At 36.1% G+C, this 21616-nt stretch overlaps 1 protein-coding gene across 12 annotated transcripts in view; it reads left to right on the top strand.

Moving 5' to 3' along the window:
• Positions 1-21616, top strand: part of RBMS3 (RNA binding motif single stranded interacting protein 3) — a 746078-nt gene that overhangs the window by 146828 nt on the left and 577634 nt on the right. For 6 of the 12 annotated variants that reach the window (XM_077994138.1, XM_077994135.1, XM_002803044.4 and 3 more), the window contains exon 2: positions 3094-3263. In XM_077994138.1, the coding sequence (XP_077850264.1) occupies positions 3094-3263 (170 nt within the window). Of the gene's footprint in view, positions 1-3090; positions 3264-21616 lie in introns of all 12 variants that reach the window. The other 6 variants (XM_077994137.1, XM_077994134.1, XM_015132338.3 and 3 more) reach the window with 1 other exon arrangement.

The raw sequence follows: 21616 nt of genomic DNA, 5'->3' as shown, positions 1-21616 counted from the left end.
ATGTCTACTCTTTCACTTTGGCATTTCTTATCTATTGGTCAAGGTGTGTTTGCATTGCACAATTTTCTTTCTTTTTTATTTTTATTTTATTTTTTTCTGAGACTGGGTCTTGCTCTGTTGCCCAGGCTGGAGTGCAGTGGCACCATCATGGCTCGCTGCAGCCTCAGCCTCCAGGGTTCAAGTGAACCTCTCACCTCAGCCTCCTGGATAGCTGAGACCACAGGCACATGGCACCACACCCAGCTAATTTTTGTGTTTTTTGTAGAGATGGGGTTTTTCCATGTTGTCCAGGCTGGCCTCGAGCTCCTGGGCTCAAGCAATTCACCCATCTCAGCCTTCCAAAGCGCTAGGATTACAGGCGTGAACCACAGTGCCCAGTCTGGACAATTTTCTTATCCCCAACCTACCCTGACTTCCCAATGAATAAGGGGCATAAAAGATGAAACATGATAGAAAGCTTGAAGCCCACTGCATATGAGATGGTACAGACTCTGGCTGAGGGGAAAAATGGGAATTCAGAGAAAAGGGTGTTTCCAGGAGGCTGGCTGAGATTTTGGTGGCTGACTGTATTCTGAGATTTAGAATTAAGAAGCAGATAAAGCTAACACCAAGTTTTCTAGCATGGAGACTGGCAGAACAACAGCAACACTGAAAGACATGGGGTAATTGTATTGGGTGGCTAGTGTGGGGAATTGGGAATGAGAGAACAGGTGCAGTGAGTTGCATTTGATATACTGAATCTAAAGCACATTGTCTTATAGATAGTGGGAAATAGGGACTGACCACATTTAAAATCCTGGAAGGTGTGAAAGATTACTATTGCAACAAACGAAGCTGGGTACTGCTAAAACTTGGCCTTCTTTCTCTATATGCTAAGTGCTGTCTTTATTCCATTTTTTATTATATATATTATAGCCTAAATATTTCTCAAGCACCTACTGTATATCAGGCGCTAGACTAGGTGCTAATCATGTATGGGTTTGACACATTCCCTGCTCTCAGGAAGCACACAGATTGGTGCTAGAGACAGGCATTAAATAAGCCAAAAATAATTAAATAAGACCAAATATGCTGAAAGCTTTGGAGGAAAATACCAGTGTTGTAGGATGATACTAAATTTGAAATCAGAAGGATGGATTAGAGCCAGCCAAGTAGAGTAGGGCTGAGAATGGGAAGGGTGAAAAGTTGGGAGTACCACAGTGTCTGGTCTAAGAAGTGATTGGAGAAAAAGTCTGATAAAAAATCATGTGGAGCTTTTAGGACTTTTTAATAAGTTTGGTGGGAAGCCACTGCAGGATTCTACCTAGAAAGTTCAGCTGTCTGTGATTAAGGCCACAGTCAGCTCTATTTCCAGGATATCTCATTATTTACCCAGACCCAACGGGCCTGTCAATTTTGTCAGCGGCACAGGTTTTGGAATGAAAAGACATATTATTTTCATGTTGAATATGTTTCTTGAGGTTTTTTTTAAGAATGAAACTGTAGAGACACAAAGTACATTTCTTTCCCTCAGATTATATTATTCCTTACCTTTATGCCATGGCACAAAAGGTATTATAGTTTGACCTCATCTGAATACTTACTTGCTAATGTTCCAAAAATATGCTGTTTGAGAAATACATACCTTCCAACTGATAAAATAGCTAAAGACTCTTCATCTTCAGATTAGAACCCAGCCCAAAGTTTCCCCCCTGGAATCTTGATGAATGTGCTTATTTTATTTTGGGGTAGCACTTGGGGTCACAACTGAGAAAATTTGGGATAGTTATATAGGTTGATACTACTACAAGACAGATACAAACCACAAGTATTAACATTATTGTTATTTTTACTAATATTGTACACTTACTAATTTCTAGGAACCATTTTGTTTGCACTAACTCAACTTTTTGAAAAAAATCTTATAACTTAAGAGAGTACCGTTATTATCTCCTTCATATTAATGAGAATGCTGCTTCTCAGAGAGGTTAAGTCACCACTTAAAGGTCACAGAGCCAAGAATAGACACAGCAGGGCCTCAACCTAGACAGTCAGCATTAGTTGAGAAGTTTTGAAGGTATGCCTGTATAAAGAAAGGAATAAGCATAATTAGTAAATATATCTATAAATTCTGGTATGTATAATTTTTAAAACCCTCACATTGTGTATTCTAAATTTCTAGGAGTCATTTTATCATTTTAATTTTGCCATATAATAATGTAATGAATTAAAACAGTGGTTCTCCCAGGGGGAGATTTCTACCAGCACCAGGGAGCATTTGGCAATGTCTGGGAATATTTTTTGGTGATCGCATCTGGGGAATGGGCATTACTAGAATCTGGGAGATAGAGGCTAACGATGCTACTAAACATCTTACAATGAACAAGGACAGTGCCCAAAACAAAGAATTATCCTGTCCAGATGGTTCATAGTGCCTACGTTGAGATCCTGGATTAGAGTAATTTAAAGAGGATCTTGAAGGTTAGGAAAGAATGGTAGCCCCATCTTGCAAACAAGGAACATTCAACATAAAGAAACAATTTTGGGAATGTGAGAAAGAGCTAAGATGGATTCATTCATTCAGTCATCCATAGAATCACTATTTGTAGGAATGATTTCTTTGTATCAGGAATTGTGCTGAACAGTAATGTTGAGGAAAACAATAGGAGCCAGTTTCTTTGGAGAAAGGAAGGAACAAAGTTATAGAGGGAAACCAAAGATGCTAGGGTATTAAAGGTAAGCTAGGGTCAGAGTTTATTGCCAAAAGTGACGGTTTTATTAGGGAGGAAGATGTGCTACTTTCCCAGGCTAAGGAGAGTCACTGTAGTCAGAGACAAGTTCAAATGCCATATGCTACTGCCAGGAACACCTGGTAACTGCTTTTTGTCCCTTTTATGGCTGACTTATGCTGATCTGAACAGAGGGCCAGGGTGGGAGAAGCAAATGATATTCTCGAATGCAACAGAGAGTTGTGATAGAAATGTGTGTGTGTGTGCGTGTATGCGTGTGTATTGGAGAGGACACATAGCTTACATTGCTTTCGAGTTGGCTGCTGGCCTGTGAATAGGTGCTGGCTTTTGTTTTTCCAGTAACAGCTTTTTCTGTTTCCAGCAGTCCTATGCACCAGCTCCCCACCCCATGGCTCCTCCCAGCCCCAGCACAAACAGCAGCAGCAACAACAGCAGCAACAACAGCAGCGGGGAACAGTTGAGTAAAACCAACCTGTACATTCGAGGCCTCCCACCAGGCACCACTGACCAGGACCTAATCAAGCTGTGCCAACCGTAAGTGTCCTTCTGCTGCCTGTGCTGTTTCTCATTCACATACTTGCCTTGGTGGGCAGGATGTGTTATTGCACTCAATGTACTCATCCACTGGTGTCTCAGTGAGGAAGACTCTTCTTTACAAACAGGACTTAAATTTGAGACTCAATGCTAGTTTATTTTTGGGAGTGGAAATAGTTTACTTTTTGTTGTTGAGTGAAGTTCTCGAGCAGATATACGTGGAAATGCTGGCTGATTCATAGATATTTGACCTGCAAGATGAAGATCAGTAAGAGTCACACTCTCAAACCATGTGGCCAGTGGAGTCATTGATAAGTCTTATGAAATAAACGGATTTTCTTGAGAAGTATTAGTGAAGGGAATCTCAAAAACTCAGAAGTGGTAGATTTCAGGATTACCTCGTGTTACAAAGCTTTTCTGGCCAGTGCTTGGTAAATGTACGTTCAGCCAGGATCATGTATTTGGAGAGGCATAAGACTAATCTTCTAGTTTCCTTGAAAACATCTACTGCCTAGTCCAGTGAAGCCATCTCCTACCAAGACTAAGGACCACACTTACTGAGTAGTTTGATATTTGCTTGGAAGCTTGAAAATTATTAAATCCTCTTCAATAATGTTTTCATGAATCTATTATCTACCAACATTTAAGTCATTAGTTCTCTTATTTCTGTGCAAATAAAAACATATTTAAGTACACTTTCCCATACAATTAATAATGAATTAAGAATCATAGACTTGGCTGGGCGCGGTGGCTCACGCCTGTAATCCTAGCACTTTGGGAGGCCGAGGCGGGTAGATCACAAGGTCAGGAGATTGAGATCATCCTGGCTAACACAGTGAAACCCTGTCTCTACTGAAAATACAAAAAAGTTAGCCGGGCGTGGTGGCGGGAGCCTGTAGTCCCAGCTACTCGAGAGGCTGAGGCAGGAGAATGGTGTCAACCCGGGAGGCGGAGCTTTCAGTGAGCCGAGATTGAGCCACTGCACTCCAGCCTGGGCAACAGAGCTGTATTTTTAGGTTAGTATCTGATTATTTTCAAAATAATATTAGAACATATATTTGTCATTTGATTGTGACTTAGCTGTGTATTTTTAAAGTTTAAAAAACTATTACTCAATTGTTATTTTTCTCTTTTGCAATGCTTTTTAATAAGCCATGAGAATATTTATTTTGTAAATGTTCTGACCTCTAAAATATTGAAAGAGGAAAACAAAGCAGGCAATATTTATGTGCCTTTGTCCTAGATTTTAAGATTGGGAGTACATATCAACACAACGGAAAGTGGCAGATAAACCAACATACAAATACGTAACTATCCAATTGTTTGACAAAACAGTAGATAGATTAGGGTGGGAGTACCCTGTTACTATTGAGTGCCTTGATTTGTGAAAAAGGCAAGGCAGAACCTTAAAAGATAAATATATATATATTTTAATTTGTTCAAAAAATGTTAAATGTGCCAGAGCTCAGACATACAAATATACGTTAGATTTTGGCCTATAGAATATTGAGGTTGAGAATCAGAAGATAAATAATTCAACTTCTTTTGTTGTTTAAAAAATCTAAACTCTATTTTGAAAAGCAAGGTCTTTGAAAATGTAAAAGATTATAGACTTCATGATAGAAGGTTCGGATGAAGTAAAAAGCAAAATAGCTATTGTTCTTGATTTATATTTGAAACTCATTTTTTTTAAAGGTAGCTATTAGGAAAAGATTCTTTCTTGCTGCTCTTTACCACTTGGAGAGCTGGGTGACGCACAGATGTCTGGGCCCAAGCAATTATGTTTCACTGGGTCTGGGGTAGAGCCCAAGAATATGTATTTCAAACAGGATCTTTATTTAGTGTTGTTGATCTTTTGTGAAGCACTCCTCTCAACAGTCTTGAAGACCACCAACTATTTCTATTGTATAAAGTTTCACTAACTGATGAGGGTAGTCGCGATGGAATTTTGAGTGTTAAAACCTGCTCAACCACTGTGTAATCTTGAGGCAAATCACTTCCTCCCTCTAAGCCTCAGTTTCCTCTTTCTTAAAAGACTGGGTTGGTTTTTTATTATTTCTGTGTTTACTTGTAATATCAGCAGTGTGCTGGAGCTGCCTCTGACTAACACACTTGAGCTAATTGTTAAATATTCAAGAATTTTGTGAGCAATCTGTTACAGACTTGGTAGCATGAAATTGGCCCTTGTGGGAGTATTTATAACACAGGAATCAGCACATCCTGCAAATCAGAGCTTTTTAAATTTTTATTTTATTGAAGAGCTGCTGTATGAACACACCACTGATGTAGCATCATACTATGAATTGCTGTGTCAATATCCATTTCTGCATAGAAGTGCCAGAATTTTGTAAATGGAAATTATTACTTAAAAGCCTATATTGCCATTTTTAACTCAGAGAAGAGATGCGGTAACACAGAAACATTCTTATTGAGGGAACAAGTTTTGTTAATGTTTTTATGTGCATTTGATAAAGAATATTAAGTGAACAGAGGATAATAGTTACTTGTTCATATTAATATTTGTCCACTAATAAGATCTGGCCCATTTATTGTTATTGTACAAATGTTTGTGGGTTCTCCTGTTACTGCAGTGATCTAGAACTGGGGTTTATTGCTTAGATTCTTTTTCCTGGACAATCTTAAAGAACCGATGTGATTGGGCAACATAATGTAGTGGAAATAACTGTGCACTGTGAGATCTATCTTTCAATCTTGGCTATGCTATCAAGTGAGTCTGTGGCCTTAGAGTAATGACTTGCTGCCTCTTAACTTTGGTTTCCCCCATATACAATATAATGGATTTGAACTCAACAATCTTTTATGTTTTTTTCATTCTAAAATTCTGATATTTGATTGAGGACCTCATTATTTAGCTGCAAAACTTACTCAAGATCACATTTTATATCTTTCTCCAATCCCCTCATGCAGTGTTGGCAGGGGCACAGTCAGAATTTATTCAGCTTCATGGATGTGACCTGATGGCTGAAAAAACCTTTAGTAAGAGACCAATGTAGGTCATTTGTAAAACCTTGTTTCTCTCTCTCTCTCCCTCTCTCTCTTTCTCTCTCTCCCTCCTAGTGTTGTCCTCTCACAGTGCTTGTTACCATTTTGCATTAGCAGTCTTCCAAAGATTAAATTCACTTTCCATTCCTGTAACTCATCTCACACTTTAAAATAATTTCACTCACAAAACAGATAATTTTAGTAGATTTAAATGAACTTGCCATCAAGATTCATTTTCCATATTTATTTCTATGAAATTATAAGTACTTTTAGAGTTAATATTCCTTAAAGGAAATGCAATATTTGCTAATATCCATTGTAATAAAATAATAGAAAACAGATACACAAAACAACATATTGCCTTTTTTTAAAAAAAGGTATAGACATATTGGATTTTCTGGTATGAGTATATAATATCCATGTTAATGCTAATGAACAGTAAGAAAATGGTATTAAAGAAAAAGAAATTGCATTATTTCTCAATACATAATCTGAGAGCAAATTTTTATTAAGGAGATCTATTCACGTTCATCATTAAAGCTTCTATGTTCAGATCACACGTAAAATCAAAGAAAAGAAGATAAGACTGAAGAATAATAGATATAAAGAATGATTTTACTCTATGGAAAAATCTTTCTAGTTATACCTATGTTTTGGATGAATACATTATACTGGGTGTAGTATAGAAAATAGTATAGTTAAAAACCATGTAATGTCTTTTTCTTGAGAAACCTTAAGGAACTTTATTTTGTTCTCAATCAAGAAATATTTACAGAATATATCCTGCATGCCTGTGGTAAGAAGTCAGTGGTGAGTAAATTTAGACAAAGGAGAAATATATTCTACTAGGGAAAATGGGCATCAATTAAATATATGATCTGATATAAAATTGCAACTATAAGAGCAAAAAGGAGAGGAGCATGGTACTAACAGATTTTATAACAGAAGATTAGACCTAGGTAGGGTGATTAGCAAAGGTATGTCCGAGGAAGTGACAATTGAGCTAAGATTAGAAGGATGAATAGATTTAACTAATCAAGAAAAAAGTGGAAGAGCAGCCAGGTAGAGGAAACATTGTGTTCAGAACCAAGGGCTGGAGGGAGCATGCCAAAGACAAAGAGCTGAGAAAAAGCCATGTGACTATAGTAGAGAGAAGGAGGTGGAGTGTGGGGCAAAATGAGCTAGAAAACATGGAAGGACAAGATGGTTCCTTTAGAGATGATGTTAGAAGCTTGATTTATCTTAAGAACCATGGAGGAAATCATTGAATTGTCATAAACAGGAAGGTAGCATAGCTATATATATATTTTTTTCAAATAGGTAACTCCAACTGCAGAGTAGCAAGAAATGATCCTCTGAGATCAAGGAACAATTAGAGTAGGAATAGTTGAAAAGCTGAAAGAAGAATGGTTTTTGTTCAGAGAGGAGGGTGTGAGAAGTAATATTTGTGGTGGTAGAAAAATTATGTGTGGTGAAAGATTTTGTCATATGCATTCGTTTTTCCATTAAAAAGCAGCGACCTGGGAACAATTAACCAAATGAACTTCAAAAGAAACAGCAAAGTAGCACAGAATAGAACCCAAATGAGTTGATTTTTAGTTCATCCATTTTCTTACCCAGTCATGAATGGGTCATCAATATACTATTAAACAATTAAATGGCTGTAATATTAAAAGCACTAAAGGCAATGTAATAAAAACTAGAAATCCAACTGATTATACAAATTTACTCATGGATGGATTATCAGTTGAAGACTATTGATGGAACACTTGGATTCATATATCCTTTATGCTTAGGAAGACCAGATGGAAGTTGGAGAAGATAGATTTGATTTAATAAAGTGAGAGAGCATTGTAACTTTTGTGAGCCAAATAAAATATTTGTAGTGTAATGATTTTTTACATGTTAAGTTATATTTTGTCTTTCCAAGAAATTGGTAACTTCTATTTTATGATTCTGAACATGCCCTTGAAACACATTTAAATTGCTCCTAAAAAATAAAATCAAATATGCGTCATAATGGGTAGCATTTAAAATTGGAAAAAGAAAACATTATTGTGTTTATATTTTCTACATCTACAACATATTTTATCTAACCATTTTGTGGCTTATAAATTTGATTTAACACAATGTTCTCAGGAAGCCCCAGCCAATTGCCCCCACTTTCCTGTGATTAACTACTCTGGAGTTAATTAAAATATTGTGAAGGAACAGAGTGACTTGTTTTTCTGTTATAAAGTAAACATGCTGCTGCTAAGGCCACTTGAAACAGAATGCAGGAAAATAGAGGGAAACTCCTGGGTAGGTACATACATATTTCCAGTGTTTACCAGAAGAGCAGGAAAGTCAACTGCCCTGCCCCTCACTTTTCTCTGTAAATGTTTTCTTTGCTCAAGTTATGACATCCTAGCATTTCCCCCTTTAAAATGAAACTCTGAATGTCACTTTAACATTTAACAAGAGAGGAGAAACACCCACCATGAAAAGCCAGAGGAACAAAATAGAAGTGTTTGCGCTGGAGAGCTGAAGGGTCTGCCCAAGCTAATCTCCCAGACTTTTACACAACCCTGTTGGATATCTCATTATGGTGCGTGCTGAACGCTGAATAGTAAGAGCCAGACTCAAGTGCCATCCAGGCTCCAAGTGCAGAGTCCATTATACATGGTGTCAGACGGTTTTGACAAATGCACCGACACAATCAAACCTTTTATCAATTTAAAAGTAACCTTGTCACAGTAATCTGTCAGACTGTTCAGATACAACTAAAGGAAAACAAGTCATCATGCACTCCAGGGTAACCAAGTAAATAAGAAAAATGTGACTGGAAATTTTTAGAGTTCTTTCTTACTGTGTCATTGAAGATTTAAAAGTTTCCTCTAATAAGACCCTAGGAAATTTATTAGTAGCTTTCTTCTATGAGTCAGACTCAAATTACGCAGCTGCTTTTGAGATGTTATAAATCTATGTGGTGGCAGGTGTGAGCAGGAAGTGAATACTAGAATCTTTAAACTCTGCCTTTGTGTATTTTAAATGAGGGAGTGCTTTAAAGACTCAAAACACGATATTGGAATTCCTTAATTCAGCAGAGATTTGACAATGGGTTACATATATTATTTCAGATTTGGGGAAAATTATGTTTGCCAAGCATCTGCTGTAAACTAGACATAGTATTTGATTAGTACTAAATAACTGTCATTAATAATAGGTTGTTATATTTATATATTATTTATATTAACACAGTTTTTGTGTATTACATGCCTCATACTCTATTAAGTTTTTAAATTATTTAATGCTCAAAACTTCCCTACAAAGTGGGGATAATACTTTCTTTAAACTGACACTCAAAAGGGTTAAAAAACTTGTTCGAATTTATGTAGCCACCATAGCCACCAGGATTCAAAATCTGGATCTGACTTCAAAGCCAGTATTCATAATCACTGAAACATTCATATAATGAGAACAAGGGTGGCATAAATCATAGGTTCTCAGTTCCATGACTACTCATGAGAATCCCTTACGGACCCTTAGAAAATAGGTTTGGACCTCACTCTCTCAGTGTTCTGATTTAACCAGTATGGAATCAACCTGGATATTGGGATTTTTTGAAGCCTACTCAGATAATTCTAGTATGTAGCAAAGATTGAGAACTTTTCGAATTAATGATGCTCACGCAAATCTGAAAACATAATTTAATCCTGTGTTTTAGCTTTCTTACTCCGACTTTCAGAGGCTCTCCCAATTTCATAGGACCTACCACTGTGCTTTCAATTAACCAGAAGTATTAAAAATGAATATTATGAAAATTTGGGGATGAATTTGATTTTCTGATAACAAACTGACAGATTAGGCACATGGATAATAAAGTCCTGATTTATGCCTCTACAAGTGTTTTCAAGGATGTCCTTGGAAGAATCTTACTTTCCTGCTTTATGTAATTTCCAAAAGTCAAACATTTATTCAGCATTCTACTTTTTAATAATGTTTGCATTTAATTGATGATTAAGCAAGAAACTCTTCCTATTTTGACTCATGTTATTAAATTTCTATATATACTTACATTTTTTTGCTGACTATAGTTTAGTGAACATAAGTCCAATGAGTCTTAAAAAATAATTTACATCTCCTAGTGTTTTGGGGGCATCCTAGAAATTATTGTCCCACTGATTCACTGATCACTCATTTATTATTGTTTTTATTACTTGGAAGAATCGTCTGCTAAATGTTTAAGTATCTTATGATCAATTTAAAAATATACTTAAATTCCTGATAGCTGACGATATTTTTCCATATTTATCTTTGGAACAGAGGAGAAAAATAAAAATAAAAAAATCATTGAGAGGACCAGTTGACTTAGTTTATGATCTTGGTGGTAGCACAAAAAAGATGGGGATGTAAAAGGGTGTGATCAATTCTTTCCGGATGTGCTGAGTAAAGATCTGGAGCCCAGAGAGGTGCAATTCTAGGCAGATCTCATGCCGAATGCCTGAAAGTTTGAGGGACTTAAGTTTCAAGGGCAGGGCTCTGGCAAGTTCAGATGGCATCCTGGTTTTCAATTTGTCCAGTGATTTTTTAATTGATAAATACAGCTGACCCTTTTTAGTGCTTATTTTAATTAAGCTCTCTGTTACTTGACCCTGTTGATTCCTCCTTTGTTCTCCTATGGATGGTAAATTCCTTTTGCCTGCATTTCCTCTTACCTTTTGGAGATTACTCTTTCTACCTTCTCTTCTTCTACCTGCCTCTTGAATATTTTGGAGTTTTCTGGAGGTTGAACACCTCTTTTCACTCTATAATCTATCTGCTCTTTATTACACAAACAACTTCAGCTATTTAATGACTATTAATTCTATATTGCCTACCATCAACTTTTTGTTTAGTTCTGGGTCCATATCTCATTATTCCCTAGACAATTCCATTTTGTAACCCAAGAGTTATCAAATTCATTGTCCAAAGAGGGTTATTCCTGGACTTATCCCTTTTTTAAGGGATCCCACTATTCTCTATGTGAATAGCGGTCCACATAAAAAATCTTGGGGTAACTCTTTTCCCCAATCTAGAATCAATTTCCAAGACTTCAACTGTTTGATATTTATGATACCCAATAGCTCTTCTGCTTCAGTACTGTCATGGTCTTTTTACTCATTTATTCAAACGTACTTATTGATTGTCATCTGTGTACTAAGCACTGCAGATATCTAAAGGAATGATAAGTTTTTTCCATAGAATTTGCATTATAATGGATAAAAATGATAAATGAATAAATAATTTAAACAACATTAGAATATGTAAATATCATGAAAACCAGGTCGTAAATAATGACTAGGAGGTTACTCTAGACTGTGTGTTCTCTTTAATGTGAGACCTCATTTGCAGGAAGGAGTCAGGCAGATAATATTCAGAAATAACGCATTACAGACATATATAAAAATTTGGCCAAAGCTTGAAGAAAGAAATGAGCTTGTTGTATACAAGGATCATAAGGAAGGTTGGGTATTCTTCTTCAAAGGATAGATTTTAGGGGAGTAAAAGAGAAGAAGCAAGAAGACAAGCAAGGAGGCTTTTGTGGAAGTCCAAGAAGGAGGTGGTGATGGCTTGGAATAAGATCACAATGGTAGAAGAGATTAAATGGGATGAATTTTGAATATATTTTGGAGATAGTCTTGATAGCATTTACTCATGAATGGCATATGACAAAAGGGTTAAGAGAAAGATAAATTAGGGATAACTCCTTAACTCTTAGCTTGGGCATCTTGGATAACTCTTTAACTCTTGGCTTGAGTGAATAAAGAGCCGTTTCAGAAAATGAAAAGGATTGTGAAAGAGGCAATTTTGGGTAGAGAGAAATCAAGAGCTCTTCTCAGTCTTGTTATTTTTGAGATTGTATTAGATATCTGAAATGAGTTTTACATTGGCAGTTTGATATGTGATTCTAGTTTTCAAAGTGAAAAAGTAAAGGAAATAAAATGGGAGTCATAAGCATTATAAATGGCTTTTAAATCCATATGGATGAGACAATAGTGTGGTATCTAATATGTACTACAGACTGTTCTAAGTATTTTGCATGTAAGTACTTCATATTATATATGTTAACTCATTTAGATGTTATGCCAATTTCCATTTTATAGGTGAAAAAATAAAGACACAAGGAAGTTAAGTGACTTTCCCAAGGTCACACAGCTGTAATTAGCAAATCCAGGCTTTAAATTAAGAAGTTTTGTTTAAGAGCCCCATTTCTTAACCATGACCTATATGTAGGGATTGTGTATAACAATAAAACAAAATGTTCACACAACTTGAATTCTGAGGTTCTAAGAGGATGAGAAGCCAAGAAAGAAGTTTATAAAGGAACAATCAGTATGGTAAAGGACAACCAGGAGGGCAGGAGTGTGCTATACCACAGCAGCTGAGAGAAGAAAGTATTTAAAGAAGATAGAATGATGAAATGTGTTGAATACTTGTTGAAAAGTCAAGAAATATACCGAAAGAAGTTACATTTAGATTTGGCAACATCATGGTCATTGGAAAACCTGAGCAGGAAAGCCTTTGTAGACAAGTAAAAGCTGAAAGTGAAGTGGTCCTTTCTTCATCACTCAAAAATTCTTTCAAGTGGAAATATATACTTTTTTTTTTTTTTTTTTTTTTTTGCTCTACCTGTACCAAAACAGTCATCTTTCCTAACATTCTCCCTGATCTTCTGGTTTACTCTGTCATCTCCATCTATCTCTATCTCTATCACTATCTCAATTTCTATCAAGTTCCATCTCAGTAACTCCTCTTTCTCTGTTTTTCTATCTGTTTCCTTCCCTCCCCACTCCCTACCAATCTCTACTGTATCCTTAACTGAAAACTTTTGAGGATAATAGATTTATTCAATTCATTTTTGTGCCCCTAGTTCCTAGCACACTTCCAGGTTCTTAAGTGGTAACTGATACATATTTAATGATGGAATAAAGCCCAAATTCATCAGTAATATAAAAATGATTTTATTGGACTGACATCATAAAACTTGTTCTAAGGTAAAGTTTGAGTTTATATTGGGAGATACAGGAAACAGCATTTTATCTTAGATGCTACATCCAATGTTGTGCCACTGAGGTGAAAGAAGGAAGGTTTTGAATATGAAGCTCTTTTATTGTGTAGATCCCAAAGAGAGTTTTGGAGGGAAGCCTCAGGATAACTTGAATCAAAGGAAACAAATAAGGATCAATACTTTGCTTACTCAGTCAATATTGCTGCTGAGACAAAAAAAAAAAAAAAAAAAAAAACACAACTGTTTATTTTTGCCTGAGCCATCAGGTTTCAGCTGTAAAACACGTCACAGTGTTCCACCAAATCTGCTAATTCTATGCCTAATGTAAAGTAACTTGGACTCGTTGAATGGTGTTTGCTGAATTTTGTTTTTTCACAGATTTTTCTTTGCAACCTTTGACTTTTAGGGGCACACAATAAGAAACTGTTGGTGAAAAAACACACAGAGCATATCTGTGTATTTTTCATACTAAAAATGAAAGCCTCTTATCTGCAGATTGGCAGTAGTATGATATATACACATTGTTTAATCATATGATTGAGAATAAGGGACAGTTAAAATTATCCTTAAAAATAAAATTTTAAAAAACAAATTTTTGTTTTATTTCTTATCTGTTGTCATATTCATTATATCTCTAACACAGTAGTATCTCTTGAGGAACAAGCACTTTATTTTACACAGTACATGTGTCCACAGAGTTTTTTGAAAACAGATTTTTTGTTTTAGTTTTTTAAGCCAACATTATCAAGGAGTAAAATTAAGTGTACTCATCATAAGCATAGGATTTGATGAGTTTTGAAAATACATGTACCTATGTAGCCACCACAGCGATCAAGACATAAAACATTTCTATCATCCACAGATTTTTAAAAATATAATCATATTCTAAGAAGTTCACAATTTAAATCATCCTACTTAAGAAAACAAAGAGACAGCAAAATACCATGCTATCATCGCGAGAGTAGCATGGAATTTTGAGTCCATTGTGGGTTCTAGCTGACCACTTACTCATTGTGAAATCTTAATCAAGTCATTGAAGCCTTCTGAGCTTAATAGTTTCAGGTACATATTAAGGCCTCAATAACTGTTCATTACTGTTACTCACTTATACAATCAGAAATATTTATTGTAATTCATATTTTTATATAGTAGGAATAGTTATATAAAATTCACTTGTAATTTTAAAAGTCCTATATTCCAACAGCACATATCTTGATTTTTATATTCCTATCTTTATATTAACTGAGATTATACATATTTAGTAATATATAAGATCCTTATAATATATAGATCCTTATATTATCTTGTGGTATTATGTATCATCACCACTATCCATAGTACACTGGTATATTTTATAATATGAATATTCACAGTATCAGAATAAGTACATACAATTTAGGTTGCAGTTAAAAGACTAAAATTAAAGTACAGTACAAAACAAATTTAAAAGCACAGTTATAGTGCATAAACATGTCATAATAGTACGCTTTAACAGTAAAAGGGAAGTTTTTGGACCAAAGGGATACCAAGCATTTTAGTTCTTCAATATAATAAAGCAGTTTAAAACATGGTAATCGTAGTTAATATGTGTCTATCAATGATATGCTGATATCACTTAGATTTTATTCCTGAATCTATAGGTTGAATTTGACTTTAGGGTGAATCAGTTCTTATCAACTAGGTATGTTTTTTACATAGTGTATATTTAAGGAGCATTTCTTCAATGCTTCCATTCAACAGTCTTTTATTTATTTATTTATTTATTTATTTATTTATTTTGAGATAGAGTATCACTCTTGTTGCTCAGGCTGGAGTGCATGGTGCGATCTTGGCTCACTGCGCCTCCGCCTCCCACGTTCAAGCGATTCTCCTGCCTCAGCCTCCCAAGTAGCTAGGTTTACAGGCGTCTGCCACCATGCCTGGCTAATTTTTGTATTTTTTGTAAAGACGGGGTTTCACCATGTTGGCCAGGCTGATCTTGAGGTCCTTACCTCAGGTGATCTGCCCACCTCAGCCTCCCAAAGTGCTGGGATTACAGTTGTGAGCCACTGTGCCCAGCCAGCAGTCTTTTAAAAAAATTTTGTTTATTAAAAACATGTATTTAAATAATTACAGTAAATTTAGAATCAGGAAGATAGATGCTTAAATAATATCAATTATTGAAATATTCAATTATAAATAGATAAATTCAGATGCATGTTAAACTTAGTTTAGGTTGACTTGTTTCTCAGAAAATACAGAGAGCTTAATATTTCTATTCTCTGTCACATCATTATGAAGGCCATTTTGTCACCAGAATGCCTGAGTTCAGCTCTCAAACCTATCAATTTTTAGCTATGTGTCCTTAGACAAGTTATGCAACTTCTCTGTTCCAAAATTTATCTTTCTAAAAAGTGGATATAGTAATGCTACCTCCATTTCTTGAATAGTAAAGATAATTAAATGAGTTAATACAAAAAAGCACTTAAATAAAGCCTGGCATGGAGTGAGTACCCAGTGAGTATTAGGATTGTGAGAACTTCCCCAATATACACTGAAGTTAATTTGCTCCCAATTTGAAAATTATGTGTAAAACTAATGGCCATTTTGTTCAAATGATTTTTTTTTTTTTTTGCGCTGTACTGAAACTTTGTATTAAAATATACTTCTAATGTCCTTTCTAGCACCTGTGTTGGGTCATTCTTTAATTCTAGACCTTATGTATATAAACAGAAGGGCCTTTATTATTTGGGCCACAGACCTTCGTTTTTGATCATTGCAGCCTTCCACACGTGAGTTTTCAAAGTCACTGAGCCTAACATTATTAGTTTGTTACCTGCAAAACTGAGCCTTGCTGGTTCTTGCACAGGAATCTTGGGAAAGCAACCAAATTTAAGATAAAGAATGGACTTGTTTCACTGATTCATGTTTCAACATCATGGGACAAACAAGAGACATAATCTGTGGATGACCTGCATGTCTGAACACAGAACAGTGGTGCAATTGCACAGTGAACTCTCTGATCGCAACAATCACCTGTGTGTTTTATTGGATATTAGGTGTCCTAAGGACACTTTCATGATGACAAACCAGAAAAAGGCCATAAACAGTTCAAGTATGAACTTGAAATGAGGTTATCAGAGGACTGTAAAAGGCTCTCCCCATTTCAGAATTTAAGAGAGGAGTCATCCTGAACTGATAATGAATGACACCTCTGAGGAAGGGAAAGGAGGCATATTTCCAGGGAACGCTTTTATGTCACAGTCATTTTGTCTGAGCAGAAAGTGATTTGCTGTTGGGCTTTAAATAAACAGATCTTGGTTTTCTGCCTCTCGTGTGTGACTCTTCTTTCTCTAACTCTGAAGCAAAAGGCTAGGATTTATTAGGATACAACTTTACGCTAATTCTGTGGAAGAATAATGCATTTGTATTCACTCCATGTTTGAATTGCAGTGAAAAGGACAATTATAGTCAGGGCTGACATTTTAGTGGGTGCTTTGTACCTGGTATTGTTATAAGCACTTTACAGGTCGAGTGGTCTACTCTTTCTGGTTTGCTCAGGACAGTCTCAGTTTTACCATGAAAGTCCTACATCCTGGGAAACTCTAAGTAGCAGGCAAACTAGGCCTCCCGTTACAAGTATTATTTCATTTAAGTATCAACCCCTCCAATTCCCAATGAGGTAACTTTATTTGAAACTAACAGAACTGAGGCACTAAGAGGTTAAATAATTTCTGAAGTTTTAATACTTACTGACATTCACTAAAAGTGACTGAATGAGAACTCAAACCCAGACATTAGAGTGTACTCTCCTTCTCCCTACCTGGCAGTAACTATTGTAATAAACACTTAAGTTGTTCAGCTAGACTTTACTCACTAGAACTTTGGACTTGGGTACTTCAGTCTTTGTGGATATAAGGAGAGAAGGAAAATTATTTCCACACCATTTGTGGGTGACACCAAATCATAATGCTAACTTGTCTCATAAATGCTTGTCAGTGGCTACAAAGGACTGTCTTTCTGAACCACTAATAGGAAACCAATTAAGTACAGAATTCTAACGATACCACATACCTGTAAGTTGCAGGTCGTGTAGTACCTTGCATAGCAACTACTTCAGAAATGGTGTTATGTCTAGTTTGGGGAATAAACTCTTCAGCAAAAATGTGTTTTGTTTGTATTATATCCTTTCTTACTTTCAAAAAAAGAACATGAAAATCTACTCAGACAAATCACAATAAAATATCTGCAAATATAAAACCACATTTCAAATGGAACTTACTATTTCCTATATACCAATGTGATATAAATGCCCATTGATACAGTTTAAATCTATCACTCACTGCCTGTGTAAACAACCAAATCTTCTTAGTATAGTATAATAATTCTCAGACATCTGGATTTAGAAAACCAATAAAATAACAAAATAAGAGGAGGAGGTCAGCATGGTATTACCCCCTTTTAACCCTTTTAATTCTATTAAGCAATGTTAATTAAACAAAACACTATTATTTACTAGCACACAGATTGACTTTAAACTTACCATCACTGGCACACTTCTCTTAAAAGTTCATTTTAACACTAAAAGAGTCATCATATTAGTGTCATGGTTGAAAGTCAAATCATATCCAAGCATACTTCAAAAATAGGAGTTATGTTGCAAAAAAATAATTTGGCCCACACAGTTGTATTACATGCACTTGTTTTTTTGGTATCTGTGTGTTAGTTTGTGACACTAAATTCAGTGCAACATTACATGGGGGTCAGTTTTCCAACTTGCTGCAAAGATTCCTATTTTTACCACAGTGGATGTAGAATTCCATTTCACATCTGCATGTTGACAGAAATGGAGCTGCATATTTCATGTTATTTCAATTGAGAGTTTTCTGGGAAACTCTGAGAAGCAGAGGAACCAGAGCCCCCAAGCTAGTGCCAAGAAGGAAACAAACTACAGCGGACCTAGCATCTGTCTAACGTGGCCAAGGGGAGAATGGGTTCTTAGCTTAGAAGCGCTTATGCCCCACTCCATCCAGAGTGTTCAACTGCCAGTATGGAGGGAATGAATTTGTAAGACATCCACTGGGTCAGGGAAAAGGTGAGCAAGGATTGGCCACTAGTATAGTGGCCGGGAATGAGGAGATCTGGAGTTTCTTCCCAGGTCAGCCACCAAAGGGCTCCATGGTCTGGCAAGTTCTTTTACCTGCCTAAGTTTCAGTTGCCCCAATGATTTTATGACCTTCCAAACTCCTTTCATAACTCAACACAAAACTGTTTGATTTCTAATTCTCTTAAGATCCCTGCTTTCTGCTAATGAACAGTGCACACTAAAATATTAATCAGTTTTATTGAATTAGTAGATTTGTCTTTTCAAGCACAACATTAAGTTTTACCTGGATTTTAGTCACAGTGGTTTCACCTAAATTCAAAATCCTATGTTGCCTCTTTGCGCAGTAGTGCTTGGCATTGATGCTAATTGCTAAAACATTGAAATTACTGCAAGGATATTATTCATCTTTTGTTTTTGAATGCCTTATTCATAGGAGTAACTTTTAAACCTGATGAAAGGTAGGTATCCTAAGCCTAAACGGGGGTGGTAAATGGAAAACAAACAAAAAATAGCAGATTATGAAGGAATAAGGGAAGCATATACTTAATGTGTCAAAAATTGTGAGGCAGATTTGAAATCTGTGGTTAGTTTTTCAAAGCAAGTACTATGCCCAGTACCCATCAGATCATAACACTCTACCTCAACACATAGATACACACACACACACACACACACACACCCCACACGTGGTGTCTATATGCTTGTCAACACTTTGATATTTGGGAGTTGTAATTTCCTCAATGGTAGGCATGGCATTGTCTTCATTGACTCCCCAAAAGTTAGTTCAATGCTTACCACATACCAAGTGCCCAGTAACACTTTGTGTCAACAAATGTTAACTGTTGGAATTAATTTCCAGATCCTGTGAATGTTTCTTACATCTTAAACTCTTATCAATTTCACTCCTAAGACGGAGGGAAAGAAATTGCATTCCACAGAACCAACACTTTACAGAAAACTCAATTTGTGTTAGAACATGTTTTGTATTAAAATTATAGGACCAACCTTTTTATAACCTCAAAATGCTGAACCAAATACTTGGAAGGGTGTAGGTGATGGTGAAGATGAAGAAGCCAAAGATTATTATGGGACATTGTCTTAGGTGTTTGCAAGAATTAGTGCTAACTCCCCGCTCTCTGGGCTTTTTAAAATAAAAATAGTAAAGGTAAAATTTGGGGACATCAGGAAACGGTCCACAGACAAAAGACCACTCCACCAGCATCTTAGTCTCTCCCTGATGTATAATTAAGCAAGATTCAATATTACCTACAATATCCCCAGCCTTCCCTTCTGCTTATGAGGGTTTTGTGGTTTTTGTTTTTTCCAGATATTTAAGTAGATCAGGATCCTTCACTTTTTGAGAGTGCAGGCATGGCAGGTTTTGCACAAAACCACTGGGGAAGGAAGGATGCCGTCACTTTTTCATCTTGGATCAGAATTGATTGGCAGTGTGCTTACTCATTTATGCCTGCAATGCTTCATTTGAGATGGACTAATGGATAGGTACCTGGATATTCTTTGCTAGCCAGCTTAGACAGTAAACATGTAACTGTTTTTCAAGAAAGTTTCCAAGCATACCACGTTCATGTTGTTGCAGCATATGTTATGTGAATCGTGTGAACAAATCATGGCGTCTTCCACCTTAACTGCAATAACACAATTTGCGAATCCCCTTTGTTTCCCCTGAAAAAAGGAGGAAAAATCAAAATTGCACAGTGAGTGTTATGAGGGATATTTTGCATGAACAAACACAAATTAGGCCATGAGACTTTCAGAGCAGATGTTTTCTGGATCTAGATGTGTCCATTATGCTTGCAGGATGTCAAGTTATACATTTAGGCATGACATCAGATAACAGGGATTTTCCTGGGTAAGAAGCTCATAGTCTTTGGCTGTGATATGTACAATATTTGGCTCCCTCTCAATAGGAAATATCCCTCCCAGTGGATTCTCAACTTATTTACCTCTCTGTTGTACCTCCTATTTTCAACAGTCCTCAGGGTGTGTGGATGAGTTTTAAACAAAGTATAGATATACATTCTTTCCATCTGGATCAATGGAAGCAAAAATGAGAAAACCTATAGCTTATTACCTGCCTCCTTTTTTTGGAGCCTTTGACCTGGTTCTAATTAAGACCATTCTCATGTATTTTACTCCGTGATGTAGAATCAACAAATTCCTGCAAAATCTATACCAAAAGCAAAGTTTCTTGAAATAACTGGAAAAAAAAAAAGAGAGGTTTAGGATTTCAAATGTCAATAATTACATTATTCTGACACCTAGAATGCCCATAGGCCAACTTCAAGTGTTGTTCAGTGTATTTTGCAAAAAGAATTGAAACCAGTCCAGGAAAGCTGGAGACAAGAAAGAGTTTCAGCTGTTGCGCCACAGGAATTAGTTATTATTAATGTCCCATCAAATTATTTGACATTTATTGGCTTGATTTTATGTAGGGGACCTAGGTTATAGTTTATGAAAACAGGTAAAAACTTGCAATAAAATTGAAAGAAACATACATTGTCACTATCCTGCTTGAGTAGCTCAAACCAGGAATTTTATATTAAACAGAATAAATTAAGGTAAAGCTGGGTCCTCAACAAGGGTTCTAAGGAGTCACTAAAATTGTATGCAAAATTTTGAAAGTATGCTTGAATATACATTTTTCAGGGTCAAGTTTACATAGCCTGAAAATATTTTAAAAATTAGTGTGAATTTTAATGGATTCTGGATATACAGAACCTAATACTTATAATCTTGCTATTAATATGTTGATACATTGAAGAAAATCTACATATTCATAGAGTTTACACTGAAAGTTCTTTGAATCCCCACTGTTTCCCTTGCTTGCTAAGACAGAAGCCTCAGGGACAAGGGCAGCTGTTTCCAGGACATGAAATTTAGCTAATCTCAAATGTTTGGCTTTGAACTCATTTGGAATATATGTCTTAGTATGTAGCATTTGCTTTTCAGCCATTTTCTCTGGAATGCTTTTACTCCACTTAGGTAAAGAAAACTGGGACTTTTGGCTTCCACAGGAAGTAGATACCACTGGATTGGATTTTAGACAAGGAAGTGTTCTGTGTCTCTGGTTTGGCACAGCCTGGTGAAAATTGTTGAACTGCAGCATTTCAGACCTGGTGCCAGCCTAATGGCTGGATGCCAAGATTGCTATTTGGCAACAAGCAGCCAGACAAGCAGCTGGTTATTGCAGCGAATCTGAGCAGTGTGCCTGAG

The sequence above is a fragment of the Macaca mulatta genome, chromosome 2, assembly GCF_049350105.2.
Source record: "Macaca mulatta isolate MMU2019108-1 chromosome 2, T2T-MMU8v2.0, whole genome shotgun sequence".
Classification (NCBI taxonomy): Eukaryota; Metazoa; Chordata; class Mammalia; order Primates; family Cercopithecidae; genus Macaca; species Macaca mulatta.
Note: the sequence above shows the minus strand (reverse complement) of the source record. Positions and strands in the feature narration are given on the sequence as shown.